The 14446-nt window shown below is 45.8% G+C and overlaps 1 protein-coding gene across 1 annotated transcript; it reads left to right on the forward strand.

Moving 5' to 3' along the window:
• The first annotated feature begins 1088 nt into the window (after positions 1–1088).
• LOC125220341 (amino acid transporter AVT1I-like) lies at positions 1089–2669 on the forward strand. Its single transcript, XM_048122503.1, has 3 exons — positions 1089–1263; positions 1345–1952; positions 2178–2669. Exons 1-3 carry the CDS (start codon positions 1089–1091, stop codon positions 2667–2669), a joined length of 1275 nt encoding a protein of 424 aa, XP_047978460.1.
• The last annotated feature ends 11777 nt before the right edge of the window (positions 2670–14446 follow it).

Here is a 14446-nt window from a genome sequence, read left to right on the forward strand (position 1 = left end):
CCAAAATATATGGAAAGTGGCGTGTAGTTTCAATTCCTCAAAAGGGATTTAATAAAAATCCTATTTAAATTAGGATATGGTAAGAACTTCTTAGATTTGGCAAGATATGCTAGGATATTTGAATTTATTTATGGAAGAGAATAAATAAGGTATCAAATAATATAATAAAAATAATTCCTTCTCCCATAATAAGAGATTTTCAAAAATCTCCAAGAAATAATAGGGGTTTCGAATTCTTCATGGAATAAATAGGAATATCCGGACTTTGGATTTAATTTGGATAATTATCCCAAACAATAATTAAATCCAAGAAAAATAGGATTTCTTTCCAATAAATAGGAGGGGTCGAAAATTCCACATAATTAAATAATGTTCCTATTTAATTCTCACTCATCCCTTAGGAAAATAATTCGCCACAATAATTATTTCTCCCCACATTAAAATATCCACATATTCGAATTTCCACCTCCACTTCACATTTTCCAACGACTTTGACCATTCCACGACCACGTCATATTTTCCACAATATTGACTATTCAATAGCCACGTCACATATTCAACAAGTTTGACTATTCAACTCAAACTCAACTTCATATCGCAATTAATTACTCATCATTTAATCTACATATATCATAACATTAAAATCATTTAATGCAAAAATTTCCACGTCACAAAAATTAGGGTTTGAAAAAGCGGGATGTTACAGTAAGAGTCAGCCTCGCGGTGATCACGATAGTGTATGCTCCTATAACAAATTTTATTATACTTATGTTGGGACATCGATATAATAACACATTTAGGTTGATATAAATTCAAAACGTGAGGTCTAAATTCAAGCTAGTCTCGACTTGGATTAAATTTATTTTCGTGGATGGCACTAGTTATATTTGGTCCCACTGAGAAAGGAAAACGTGAGGTTTATTAGTGCCCAATGAGAAAGAAGAAAAAGAAAAACGTGGAAAATTAAGTTATGCTTCGTCTTACTTTTCAAACGAAATTACAACAACTAATGTAATCAACACGCAAAAAAATTGTGTATATATACGAAGAAGATACGAACATCCTATCCCATTTTTCAAACACCAAAAATGCAGGAAGCCAAACAACCAACTGAGGTTTCTCTAAACATACCTTTGTTGGTGGATTACTACACAGACACAAACCAATACTGCCATCTCCCAAAAGGAGAAGAAATCGATCCCATTATTCCAAGAACAACCTCCTTCTTCAAGACAACTTTCAACGGATTGAACTCTCTCTCAGGTCTTTTTTTTTTTTTAAATCTCAAACTCCAATTAATTTAGAAATGAACCGTTTATATATTGTTTTTTTTTAATGTTTCAGGAGTTGGAATTTTGTCGATTCCATTCGCCCTATCCTTGGGCGGATGGTTGAGCCTGATCCTGCTGCTGATCATAGCGTCAGCGACGTTCTACACCGGATTGCTGATCAAACGGTGCATGGACGCCGACGACAAGATCAGAAGCTACCCGGATGTCGGGGAGAGGGCTTTCGGAGGTAAAGGGAGAGCAGTGGTCTCTATGTTCATGAACGTGGAGCTCTTCATGGTGGCCACTGGCTTCCTCATCCTCGCCGGAGACAATCTGTCCACCTTGCTTCCGGACGTGGAGCTGCACTTGTGCGGCGCCGTTATCGGTGGGAGAGCGGCTCTGGTGCTGGCGGTGGCGGCCATGATAGCGCCGACTATTTGGATAGACAACATGAGGAGCCTTGCCTATGTTTCGGCCACGGGAGTTGCAGCTTCGGTTGTGATACTCGGGTCCGTCTTGTGGTCCGGGATAACCGAAGGCATCGGATTCTCGCAGAAGGGAGAGCTTTTGAATTGGGGCGGCTTGCCTACTGCTTTAAGCTTGTACGCGTTCTGCTACTGTGCGCATCCTGTTTTCCCCACTCTGTATACTTCTATTACAGATAGGAGCCAGTTTTCATCGGTACGTTGTAGCACTAAGCTTGGCACAAATTATCTTAATCTTTTACTTTTTTAGGAGTTTCTATTCGTTTCTTCTAAATTTAGTTGGGACATTAATAATAAGGACATTTTATGAAGTATTGGTGGTAGTATAATTAGACACACAAATTAGCATCCTTAATAGCATTAAAAAATGTCCTTATCTGATTTTTTGCTGGAGTTATATGTTAGTACTATCTTGTTGCAGGTTCTACTGGTGTGTTTCTCGTTGTGCACGGTGACCTACACATCGATGGCGGTGTTAGGGTACACAATGTTCGGGTCGGAGCTGCAATCGCAGATCACGTTGAACCTTCCGACAGATAGATTAAGCTCGAAAGTGGCGATCTTCACTGCGCTGCTCAACCCCATAGCCAAATACGCGCTGATGATGAAGCCTATTGTTGATTCGGTTGAGGGAGGAAGGGTTTGCCGGTCGTTGACGCGAGTTGCGTTGATCAGCGGCAGCGTGTTTGTGGCAGTGACGGTGCCGTTTTTCGGATACCTAATGTCGCTGGTGGGGGCGTTTTTGAGCGTCACCGCTTCTATACTGCTCCCATGTTTTTGCTACTTGAAGATATGTGGGAAATCCAAGTTGGGTTGGGAATTGGTAGTCATAGCATTTATAGTGGCGTTGGGGCTCCTAGTGTTTGTTGTAGGCACTTACACATCTTTGCTTCAAATTGTGGACAATGTTTAGCTCCATTTTAGTATTTTAGAACTGTAGCATTTTTGTAGAATTATTAGCAGAAGACCTGCCTCTTCTCCTTCAGCAAACACATTACTCAATCGATGTTAATGTTCTCATTTCTCCATTGGTGATTTAAAGAAGAAGGTATGTCGTGGGTACACGATTTTGGATAAAAGTTGTTTGTTGCGACACAGTTTTGAGTGATGCAGTTATGCTATGAAATTGGGCATACTAGTACTCCCTTCTTTCTCTCGCAGTTGATGTAAAACTTTCGGCATACAGTTTGAAAAATAGATATTTAGTTTGTTAAGTAGATATCTAAAAAAATAAGTGAGAAAAATGCATATCCGGAACAGTATGGCTAATGGAAACATTAAGCCGAAACATTGGAAAGGTGTTAACCTAGGATTCAACATCCCTAGCCAGGACGAGTCTAGCTGAACTCAACCGCTTGTTATGCCGATTAAATGGATTCCTCCTGACCAGGCCTGGGATTAAGCTTAATACAGACGGCCCTGTAAATCTTGCTGTAATGAGCCTGAATTTGAATCCCACACATCTCTCGGGCAAGTGTGAGGCCTTAGGAGATGGACTTTAGTTTGTTAAGTAGATATCTAAACAAATAAGTGAGAAAAAAAATAGAGAGAATAAAATAAGAGAAAGAAAAAGTATTTATATATAGAAATGGCTAAACTACGAAAAGTTTTACAAAATAGAAAAATGACTCAATTATAAGAGAATGAAGAGAGAGCCTCTCAATATGTTCAAAAATGGGGAAAGGGAATAAAACCTTGAAAATAAATTCAAGAAAACGGGAAGGATTCAGTCGTATATTGGTCAAGGTAAAAGAAGAAGTTATTGCAGAGCGAGTGCAAAAAAATGGTCAAGATTAGATTTTTATCGCTCTTCTAATGTATAGGATGATGGTGATTTTAGGCCTTTGTTAAAAAGTTTTTATGCTCTTTTCTACGCATAATAGATTAATGGTGCAGGGACTGGCACAGCTGGATAAGAAATTTATAAGTCCAGTCATATCAAAGTGAGACTAGTATATCCAATTAATAATTTTTTTACAACTGAAACAACCTAACTAGATATATATGCACAACAAAAATGTATGAAAAATTGCATAAGATTTAAATACGGAAATAAACTAACTATGAATATGCATACTTATTTTGTGGTAGCTATCTTTATACTGCAGCAAAAGGCGATCCCGTCACCTTTGCGGCCCTCACACTCCGGTCTGTCATCATGTAAAAGGATTCAATCAGGATATACAGTAGCTCGTTAAGAGGGATACTTTAACCCATTGGCTGCCAAAAGTCCATCTCCTAAGGCCTCACACTTGCCCGAGAGATGTGTAGGATTCAAATTCAGGCTCATTACAGCAAGATTTACAGGGCCGTCTGTATTAAGCTTAATCCCAGGCCTGGTCAGGAGGAATCCATTTAATCGGCATAACAAGCGGTTGAGTTCAGCTAGACTCGTCCTGGCTAGGGATGTTGAATCCTAGGTTTAACACCTTTCCAATATTTCGGCTTAATGTTTCCATTAGCCATACTGTTCCGGATATGCATTTGAACCCGCCAGAACACGTTGAAAGCTTTGAACTGGCCATCTTGATGCCGGCACCTATTCCGTTCTGCCCACAAGAACCACAAAATGTTGAGGGGCATTGATCGACTAAGATGTTTCTTGCTCGGTTGTTTGAATCTTCGAGCCTAAACTCAAATTCTGTAGATGCGAGGGGGCGCCTATTGTATCATTGATATGTAGATGCGAGGGGGCGCCCACGAACCACGAATCAAATTCTCTCCACACATTTGTGGCACCTACGCCTTGGATGAAGAGGTGTTGGAGGGATTCGGTAGCTGGTGAGAGAGGAGAGCATTGACACTTAGAGGCTAACTCAATCTTACGCCATTGATGTTTTGTGTCAACTGGGACTCGGTTAGAAAGCAGCCTCCAAATGAAGATAGAGACCGATGAGGGGAGGCCGGTTGTCCACACCTCGTCCAGCCCCTGGATGATTGGCCTTGGAGAGCGTGTAGCCTCCCAGGTCGAGGAGAGTGAAAACTCCCCAAACCGTGATAGCGTCCACCATGGAATGTCGGGTTCTCCGTGAATGATTGGGGTATCAAGGATGTTGCCGATTACTTGCATTGGGAGACCTGTCTGGTCGTGTAGGAGCTGGAGTTTCGGCTCGTTCCACGCACCATTCTCGATGAAATTCGAAACGAGATCCATAGGGCTGCTCCTATCATCTAGGCTAAGCTCCCTCAGAGTGGTGTTGCCAAGCCAAATGTCGTCCCAGAAGTAAATTTTACCTTGTTCCTCTAGCCACCGAATGTACGGTTGCGCTTGGACCCAGGCTTTTGCAAGCCTCCTCCATGTTGGGCTGTTCCTTCCCGAGGCTCTATTAGATAGCGGAGAGGAGGTGCGACAGTACTTACTCATCATGTATCGCGCCCAAAGGGAGGTTTGCTCTCTGAACCGCCACCAAAGTTCGATATTAAAGGCTCTAAGGACTTCTTTGAACTTGCGAATTCTGAGGCCTCCCTCAGCAGTGTGAAGGCACACTTGTTCCCAACTAATCCAATGGGTCCTCTTCCTTTCATTAGTTGTACCCTAAAAGAATCTCGCCATTTGCTGATCAAGTTGTTTGAGAGACCCAGAAGTTGGTTCAATAGCTTGGAAGATATGAATCGGGACCGCCTCAAGGGTGCTCTTGATAAGCGTCAGTCTCCCCCCAAAGAAGAGGTGCGGGTGAGCCCATCCTGAGATCCTGCTAGCAATCTTCTCCCTAAGGAACATAAACATATCTGTTCTTTTGACCCCCCGATAGATGGGGACCCCGAGGTATAAGAAGGGGAAGGTACCTCGAGAGAATCCACCTTCAGTTTGGATTGAGCTGGCCCATCCTTCGTGAGCCTCATCAATGTAGAAGTTGCTCTTGTGAAGATTGATCAGCTGGCCCGAGACCTCCGCATACTCATCCAGGCAAGCTCTAAGTCGGCGCAAGGCGGTTGGAGCCACTTGAGTGAAGATGATTATGTCATCCGCATATGCGAGATGACTGATTTCCATGCATCGTCGTGTTGCCTTGAAAAGCATATCTTTCTGGCCAAGAATGAGCCTATCAAGGGCCTTCGAGAGGTAGTCCGCCGCAATAATAAACAAATCCGGGGAGATAGGATCCCCTTGCCTAAGCCCTCGGGTAGATCTGAAGAAACCCGACGGGATCCCGTTAACAAGGACCGAGAACCAGCAAGTCCCCACGCATCGCTCAATTAGGGACACACCCATGCGTCCGGAAATCCCATACACCTTGAGGAGGAAAGGCCATTGGACCCGGTCATAGGCCTTTGCCATGTCAATCTTAATCGCGACGTTCGGGGCAGGTGAGCTTTTTGACAACTTATGGAACATCTCTTGGGCGAGTAGGACATTATCATTAAGGAGACGACCCTTCACGAATCCGCTCTGGTTCGGGGAGATAGCCCGGGGAAGGAAGGGGGATATTCTAGCCGTTAGGATTTTGGTGATGACTTTATTGATGACGTTACATAGGCTAATGGGTCTATAATCAGCCCTGGTAACCGGTGTTGCCTTCTTAGGAATGAGGAGGATGCTTTTTGCCGTGATGCTTCGGGGGAGGAAGGCTCCGTCAAAGAACTGCTTAATCGCCGCGACTACGTCCTGCCCGACAATTTCCCAACAAGCCTGGTAGAAAACAGCCGAAAAGCCATCCGGCCCTGGTGCACTATCCCCTGAGATGTCGAAAACCGCCCGCTTAACTTCATTAGGCTCTGGTGGATCAGCCATTTCAGCTAGTTGTGCCGAGGGGGGGAGTTGTTGGGTCAAGGCTGGATCCATATCGGCCAGCTCCATATTGTCGGGTGCAAGGAGGTTCTTGAAGAAGTCAACTGCTGAACTTTTGATCTCCGTGTCCTCCGTAATCTCACGCCCATTCACGTGGATTGAATGGATATGGAGCCGGATTCGCTTCTGTTTGACCCAACTTTGGTAGAACCTAGTGTTTTTGTCTCCTCCGCAAACCAACGCAGGGCCGCTTTTTGTCTCCAAAAGTCTTCCCTCCATCTTAAGGAGAAGGATGTAGTTAGCAATGGCTTTGTTGATCGCAATCCTATTCGTAGGCGACGGAATTACTTCAAAGTTAGTTTGGGCCTCCGCAATCACCTCCTCCATATGAGTGACGTTGGCGTGGATGTTCCCAAATACCTCTCTATTCCACCTCTTGAGGGTCCTTTTAATTCTAGCAAGTTTGATTTGAAGGCCAAGCAGACCATGAGCTTCCACGGGTTGATTCCAGTCCTCTCGCACCAAGTCAAGGAAGCCTTCATGCCGAATCCACATAATTTGAAATCTGAAAGCTCTCCCTCCGGGGGAAGAATTTGCCGGCTTGCAACGAACAAGGACCGGGCCATGATCCGAAGCGACCCGTGGGAGGTTCGTGACTCTTGTGGCCTCAAAGAGCCTAGCCCACGTCTCGCTGACCAAGACTCTATCGAGTCTCTCAAACAAGCCATTCTTGGCCCATGTGAAATACAAGCCATCAAAGCCCGGGTCAAGAAGTTTGCAATCTTCAATAGTTTCCGCAAAATCAATCATCTCAGCTTGCCGGTTTGTATCACTACCGGCCCTATCTTCCGGGGTCAGAATAGTATGAAATCGCCTTCAATCACCCACGGCGAGTCTTCAATCATGCCCGAGAGTTCCCTCATCTTGTCCCACAACCAATATCTTCCGGGTCTTGTGCACTTAGCATAGACAGCGGAGATGGCAATATCTCTCACTAGCCGGGGGGAAGAGAAGCGGCCATGTAGGACCTGTTCCGAATCTGTTTCAATCTCAAAATTAGACCCTTCTTCTGCAAAGATCCAGATTTTACCGTTGGTATTTGCTCCTTTGAAGACCAGCCCTAACGCCTTTGAATATCGCTCCGGATTAGGCGACGTGAGCGGCTCCAAGACTCCAAGCCCGTCGGGTGGAATCCGACCCGAGATTGGGTCGACGGGTATGAGAGGCTCCTTCGTGGGCTGCTCCTCCTTGTTCTTCCTCAATGTGAAGCATGCTTCCTTGACGTGCCCAACATGCTTGCATTCCGCACAATACAAAGGGATACGCTCCCACATCACCTTGTACCTAGTGTCCTTGCCTAGAATGTTGAGGATGATCTCTTCCGGTGGAGGCGTCGAGATATCAATCTCAATACAAATCCGGGCAAAAGTTAGTCGGTTTTGGTTAAGTGTTGAGCCCATGATTAAACTAAAGGCTTGGCTAGCATCCAATTCAATCCAGATTTGCTGCCCATACTCCCTAGCAATATTCAGGTCGAAGTGAACCGCTAGTAGTTCGGCCTCAAGGGCTGAGCCCGCGTCTAGAGGAGTGGCAAAGGTTGTAATCAACTTGCCTGAATGATCTCGGATGACCCCTCCTCCCCCTGCTTTTCTTGTTGTTTCGATGAACGCTCCATCAGTGTTAAGCTTAATCCATGGCTGGTCGGGAGGACTCCATTTGATCGACAAGGCTGGCGGCTGAGCCCGCCTAATCTCATTCTGGTACAGCACAGAGAGAGTAGCAAAGAAGGTCTTATGCAAACTGTTGAACGCAAAGAAGACGTACGACCACGCAAGGGACGGGTACAACACAGAGAGAGTAGCAAGTGCTTCGGCTACTGACCAGGAATAAATGATGGATCTAAAAATGAAAGAAATGAAGAAGGAGTGCAATCAAGCAGAATACACCACCACCTTCTCCAACTGGTGGCAACGAGGCTCCAGAGCTGCCATATGATCAACCAAACGACCTGCCTGATGTGGAGCAAGCCAATGCCGCAGGGTACTACAATTCTAATGGGAATTGGATTCCGGGGAAGAAGAGGGACACACCATGGAGGGATCACCAAAATTTCCGATGGGGAGATGGAAATCAGATTCAGAACCAAGATCAAGGTTAGAATCAGCACAAACCCCCACCAGAACCAAAACCCCAACCGTGGCCCCAAAAATCCTGACCTACGGTCTAACTGGGCAGTAAAGAACCAGCAACCTCAGAACCAAAACCCTCAAAACCAAAACCCGAACCCTGTTTATGTGCCACCCCATCAGTGAAACTACCAAAACTATCAAAACCAACATCAAAACCAGAACCAAAACCAGTTCCATAACCAAAACCAAAATCAGTTTCAAGGCCAAAATCAATACCAAAACCAGAACCAGAACCAACACAACCAAGACCAGTACACAACCCTTCTGCCCAGTATAACCAATACCCACCGAACCAAAACCAACAAAATTTCCAGAACTACCAGCAAAATCCACCACCCCTGTACAACCAGCACCAAGTTTCAAATCAATTCCATCACCCAAACAGGTTGAGGGGGTCTATGGAGGATATGATGGGAGAGATGCTCGCTTCGCAGCAGAGTATCAAAAGTGATTTGCAGTCGAATAATGAAGCAGTGCAACGGATGCAAAATGCCCAGAAAGAGCATAGGGCGAACATGGATATGATGAACAAGCAGTTAGCCTAGCCCAGCTCGCGAACTCGATGGGTAAAATGAAAGGGAACTCACGGAAACTCCCACCTATATAGTCCATGTACCTGAAAAGGCAAATGTGAGTAAAATCACTTTGCGGTCCAGAACTGCCTATAATGGAAAGTCTAGTGGAGCAAGGGTGCTGAGCGACACCATCTCAGTGGAAGAACCCAAGAGGCCTCTGCCTTAGATGGAGGAACCGTTTTTCCTAGACAAAGAGCCCACTGGGGAAGGAAAGACGAAAGAAGCACCGCCTGGGAACGAGTATCCTGAAGAAACAGTACCCACGTCGGAGCCTCAAACCAAGGAGGCATCCAAGGAAAATCCAGAAAAGCTTGCTAGGGAAGCTAAGGGGGAGAAATTGTTTCCTTATCGGTTTGTTACGAAGTCAGAAGGAAAACCGTGTGGATTTCCTATCAATCTTTGGGAAGCTGGATGTTACCATACCATTTCTCCAAGCCGTGAGACTACCCCCGCTGGGGAAGTTCATCAAGGAATTCATAGCAGGGAAGGCCCAGGAGGATGGAAAAATCATGGTGGAAGGGATAGCGTCAGCTATTGTGCAGGAGAAACTACCACCCAAGAGAGCCGTCCCATGTGTGTTCACTTTACCCATAACAACTGGAGATGTCAAAATCGAGCATGCAATGTGTGATCTGGGAGCATTTATCAATGTTATGCCTTTGTCTATTTATAATCGGTTGAAGGGGTTAAAGTTGTCAAACACTAGGGTGTTAATCCAACTAGCTACTAGGTCATGTATAAACCCTGAGGGTGTGTTAGAAAACGTGTTGGTAAGAGTGCAGGATTTTACTTATCCTGCTGACTTTTTTGTGATCAAGATGAGTGATCATGATTCACAATTTTTAACTATAGCGAATAAAATTACATAGATCCAATTCAAGAATGACAAGTTAAAGAGCTTTAACATATATACGTATTTAGTAAAGATTAAATTTTGACCTCCGTTCATTGTATATTATTGTGTGTTGGATCAATTAGAAGATAAAAGTGGACCCCCCCAACAACTGTTCATCTTCTTGGCTCAAGTTTGCATCTAAAAAAAACATCATTGTGTTTTTATATATATAATATATATGTAAGACAAAAAATTTAATACAGTATATTAAAGAAACACTTACTCTTTTCAATATCTTCAATTTCACGGTACAAATCAAGATCATCGTCAGTTGGATCCTTATATAAGCTGAAATCATCTGCCTTGAGCCAATCATTGGTACACACCAATGCCTCCACCATTTTTGGACTCAAACTAGTTCTAAAAGGATCCACAACCCTTTTACCCAAGCTAAAAGCAGATTCACTACCAACTGTTGAGCTTGGAATTGCAAAGATATCTTTTGCGATGAGTGAAAGGATTGGATACTTAGTTCCATTTACTTTCCACCAATCCAAAAGATTAAAAGAAAGATTAGACCGCTGCTCCATCTCATCAGCTAGGTACTTATCTACTTCATTGGATATTTGTTTAAGTTGATCTTGAGAAACTTCTTCTTGCACTCCACTATAAATATCATCAAAAAGATGCAAACCACATTGGTCAATGGTGTCATTATCGTATCCTCATTCAAAATAAATTGAATTAAAATAAAAAAGCTCTCCCTTCTCTCTAACTTTCTCTCTCTAGGTGCAATGGTAAGCCGGTGACTTCCTCACCGTCCCCCCCCGACCCCACCGCCCGCTGTCTCCCCCCCCCCCGCCACCCCCGTCCTCTTCTCCGACCAGCTTTTCCCCCTTTTTTTTGCGACAACATGGTGCTCCGGTGATCTCCTCACCGCTGCCCCATCCATCCTCGCACCTTCCCCCCCGCCATCACCTTTTAATTCTCTCGAAAAGGCCGACCATGTCAGCCCCAACATCAAGCATCCAGCCGGACCAAATGGTTGCTCTTTCCATCTCAGACCGGCAAATGGTCTTCCGCTCAACGGACGCACCACCTCTAAGGAAATCGAACAAAAAAGAAGCTTTGAATAGGCTCAAGCTGAGGAGAGACACTCCGGCACCCCCTACTAAAGGAAATGGCCGGAAACGCTACGTCCTTTCTCCCTTCCCGGAGGACAACCCACTCCGAAAGAGGATTGATTTTGGAGAAGAAGAAGGTCTCCCCTCGGCCCCTCCAAAATACAAAGGAACTATCTTCCCGACGAAACCTCACGACGGTATGGGGGAGAACCTTCAAATCGTAGCTGCCGAGAATGACCTCATCAAAAAGGACAAAGAAATGGGTCTCTATTGCGCTGCCTACAACAACGTGGTTGAGATTGCGCCGGATTCCGGCCAGGCCGCCGGCGCCGGCGATGAGAAGGTAGTTGATGAAGTAGAAGACAAACTACCATCTCAACTTCGACCAATGGGAGATACACCAGCTGGTGCAAAAGGAATCTTGGTTGGTGAACTAGTCAACTTGCCTAAAATGGTTATGGAGACAAAACCACTTTTGGAAAGTGCCTTGGTGCCTTGCCAACTTGATAAATCACATAGGGAATTAGTCGTTGAGTGCTATGTCCAGCCAAAAAAAGACAATATCCTTCTTCTAGCTAATCCAAATTCAGCTGATATGCTAGACACAACGGTGGCTCAGCCTCTTCTCGCCGGCGGCAAGCCGGAGGAAGCTCAAATGGCCGTCGGCTTACATACTGATCCCTCCTGGAAGCCGATCATCACATGCTGACCCTCACGGCTACAACTCCAAATTCAAATGAGATGGAAAATGCAATGGATACCCAGCCATTGCCATCCGAGGGTCGACCGGAGGAAGGACAGCTGGTAGTCGAGCCACACCTCAACCAAGTGCCGAACTCAGCTAGGCCGCTAGACAACAGGGTTCCCTACGCTCCATCCTTCGAGGAATTCCCTCCCCTCGAGAAGGGCAGGACTCTAAAACTCCGAGAATCTTTTGAAGCCGGGAAGCTGCACCAGGAGTCTAGATTGGTGTGGCCGAGAGTTGCCTCGGCTGGTCAAGCACCACGAGTCACCTTTACTCCCGAGGGTGAGGTGGCGCCCGTGCCCCCAGCTCCCGATGACTCAGCCAACCCCTACCAACCATGCCGTTTTGGGGCAGGACCGAGTCACGCTAGTATGTCAGGCTCTTCCAATGGGAATGGGGTCAAAACCGCTCTTAACGCGGCAAGCACCAGCCTTGATGGAGGAACCGAGAATCTCGGGGGCCACGTGATCAAACCAAGGACTATGGCCGAAATTCTCCGGGAGAGGCCAGACCCCAATGGTCCAAAAGTGTTCGTGCCGGAGAAGATCACTAATATTGGATTTGCAACTACATCAAAAGGCGTGCCGACAATCTACTTTTCCAGAGCTGAAATCCAGAAGCTAGCGGATAATGTTGGGCATGCGATTGTCGGTAAGTTCTCTCACTCTATTCCATCTTCCCATCATATTCAAAAGGCGCTTGATAATATCAAATTCGGCAATAGCTTTTCTTGGAAATATATTAACGCCAAACACATCCTTGTTCAATTCGAGGACATGACGGACTATGCGCGGTTGCTAAGTGGCCCGAAGGGCACTCCAGTATGGTATATCGACCGCCATCCCATGAGGGTCTTCAAGTTGACTCCGGACTTCGATGCCTATTGTGAGTCTCCGATTGTGGCAATTTGGTGTAACTTAATTGGGTTGCCTATCCATCTTTACGACCAATCCGCCTTATTTGCCATTGGGAAGCTCCTAGGCACGCCGATCCAAGTTGATCGTGCCACAGCCGACAAGTCACGGCTATCCTTCGCGAGGTTGTGCATTGAGATCGATATTACAAAGCCACCCCCGGAGGAAATCATCCTAGATATATGTGGCCGCGAGACAGTGCAACAAGTTAGATGGGGGAAAATCCCGGCTTATTGCCGAGAGTGTAAGCATGTGGGCCATACAAGTGATGTGTGCTATGCTTCGTGGAAGATGGAAAGACCGGAAAAGAGAAATTATAACACGGCTGCCCCTAAACAGAAACACTATGGGAATCAAAGTTCTAAAGGAAAACAAGAGCAACCACCCCAAAAGCCAAGAGAAAATGAAAGAGGCTCGAAAGGGAAGAACCAGGATCAAGGATCGCCTCGGAAAGGAATGGGCGTGCGGGTAGGGAAGGGGCTGGGAATGCCTCTAATCCCAGGGTTCATGGGATGGATGACACATCTTCGGGGTGGCGGAGCCCGGATATCATGGGAGAACAAGGTGATGCACATGGTAGGGAAGCCCGGATCCATGGAGAGCGAGGAGGGTGGGACGTGGCTGAAGGGCCGGGATACAATACTAGCTTAGACCTAGCCACCAACCCACAAGAGAGCGGACACCCGAGCAAGGTTAGGGGATACAACCATGTTCGACGAGGAACTTTCCCCAACAGCCGAGGTGGTTCAAGAGGGGCGGGACGCCATTCGGTGACGCGGGGACGTGGTAACGATACATCGGGCCAACTATATGAGCTACAATCAATATTACTCCCTCATGGGAAAAGACGAGTATGATGTTGATGGTTGTGGGGAGAATGAGCCTTCGGAAATGGAGGTGCAGCCGTCGTCCAAAGCAAATGCTAGCACCCCCTTGTGCATCGAAGGAGGAAGCGATATTTAAGGCATCGAATACCAAAGGGGGTCTTCTTCCCCTCCGGGTATGAACCTTCCTTGTTAATTATGTCTCTCAATTTTTTGTTTTGGAACGTTAGGGGAATCGCTAACGCGCCTACCCAAAACATCCTTAAACGAATAATTAACAACTATAACATTGTTTTCCTTGCAATAATGGAACCGCTCACGACCCCCAATCCGGATCGATACTCCAAGGCTTTGGGGCTGGTCTTCAAAGGTTCCAACACCAACGGAAAGATTTGGATTTTTGTGAAAGAAGGGGCTGATTTTGTTGTTGAGGGTGACTCGGAGCAGATCCTACATGGCCGTCTATGAAAAGTGTGCTAGGGTGGAAAGGTACGTGCTATTGGATAAAATGAGGGAACTCACAAACAGCTCAGATGGAGCACCATGGATGATCGGGGGGGATTTCAACACCATTTTAACCCCGGGGGATAGGGCTAGTAGCGATTCCAACCGGCAAGCCGAAATGGTTGACTTTGCAGAAACTATTGAGGATTACAGACTTCTGGATCCAGGCTTTGATGGCTCGGAGTATACTTGGGCTAAGAACGGGCTTTTTGAGAGGCTAGATAGGGTCTTGGTCAGCGAGATGTGGGCTA

Source organism: Salvia hispanica, chromosome 4 (genome assembly GCF_023119035.1).
Source record: "Salvia hispanica cultivar TCC Black 2014 chromosome 4, UniMelb_Shisp_WGS_1.0, whole genome shotgun sequence".
NCBI classification, from domain to species: domain Eukaryota; kingdom Viridiplantae; phylum Streptophyta; class Magnoliopsida; order Lamiales; family Lamiaceae; genus Salvia; species Salvia hispanica.

What these genes read in the sequence shown, in the direction of transcription:
- LOC125220341 (XM_048122503.1), top strand. Translation starts at nt 1,089, where the DNA reads ATGCAGGAAGCCAAACAACCAACTGAGGTTTCTCTAAACATACCTTTG. An exon ending in CGGATTGAACTCTCTCTCAG is followed by an intron (nt 1,264 to 1,344) that starts GTCTTTTTTTTT and finishes TTAATGTTTCAG; the next exon opens with GAGTTGGAATTTTGTCGATT. An exon ending in ATAGGAGCCAGTTTTCATCG is followed by an intron (nt 1,953 to 2,177) that starts GTACGTTGTAGC and finishes ATCTTGTTGCAG; the next exon opens with GTTCTACTGGTGTGTTTCTC.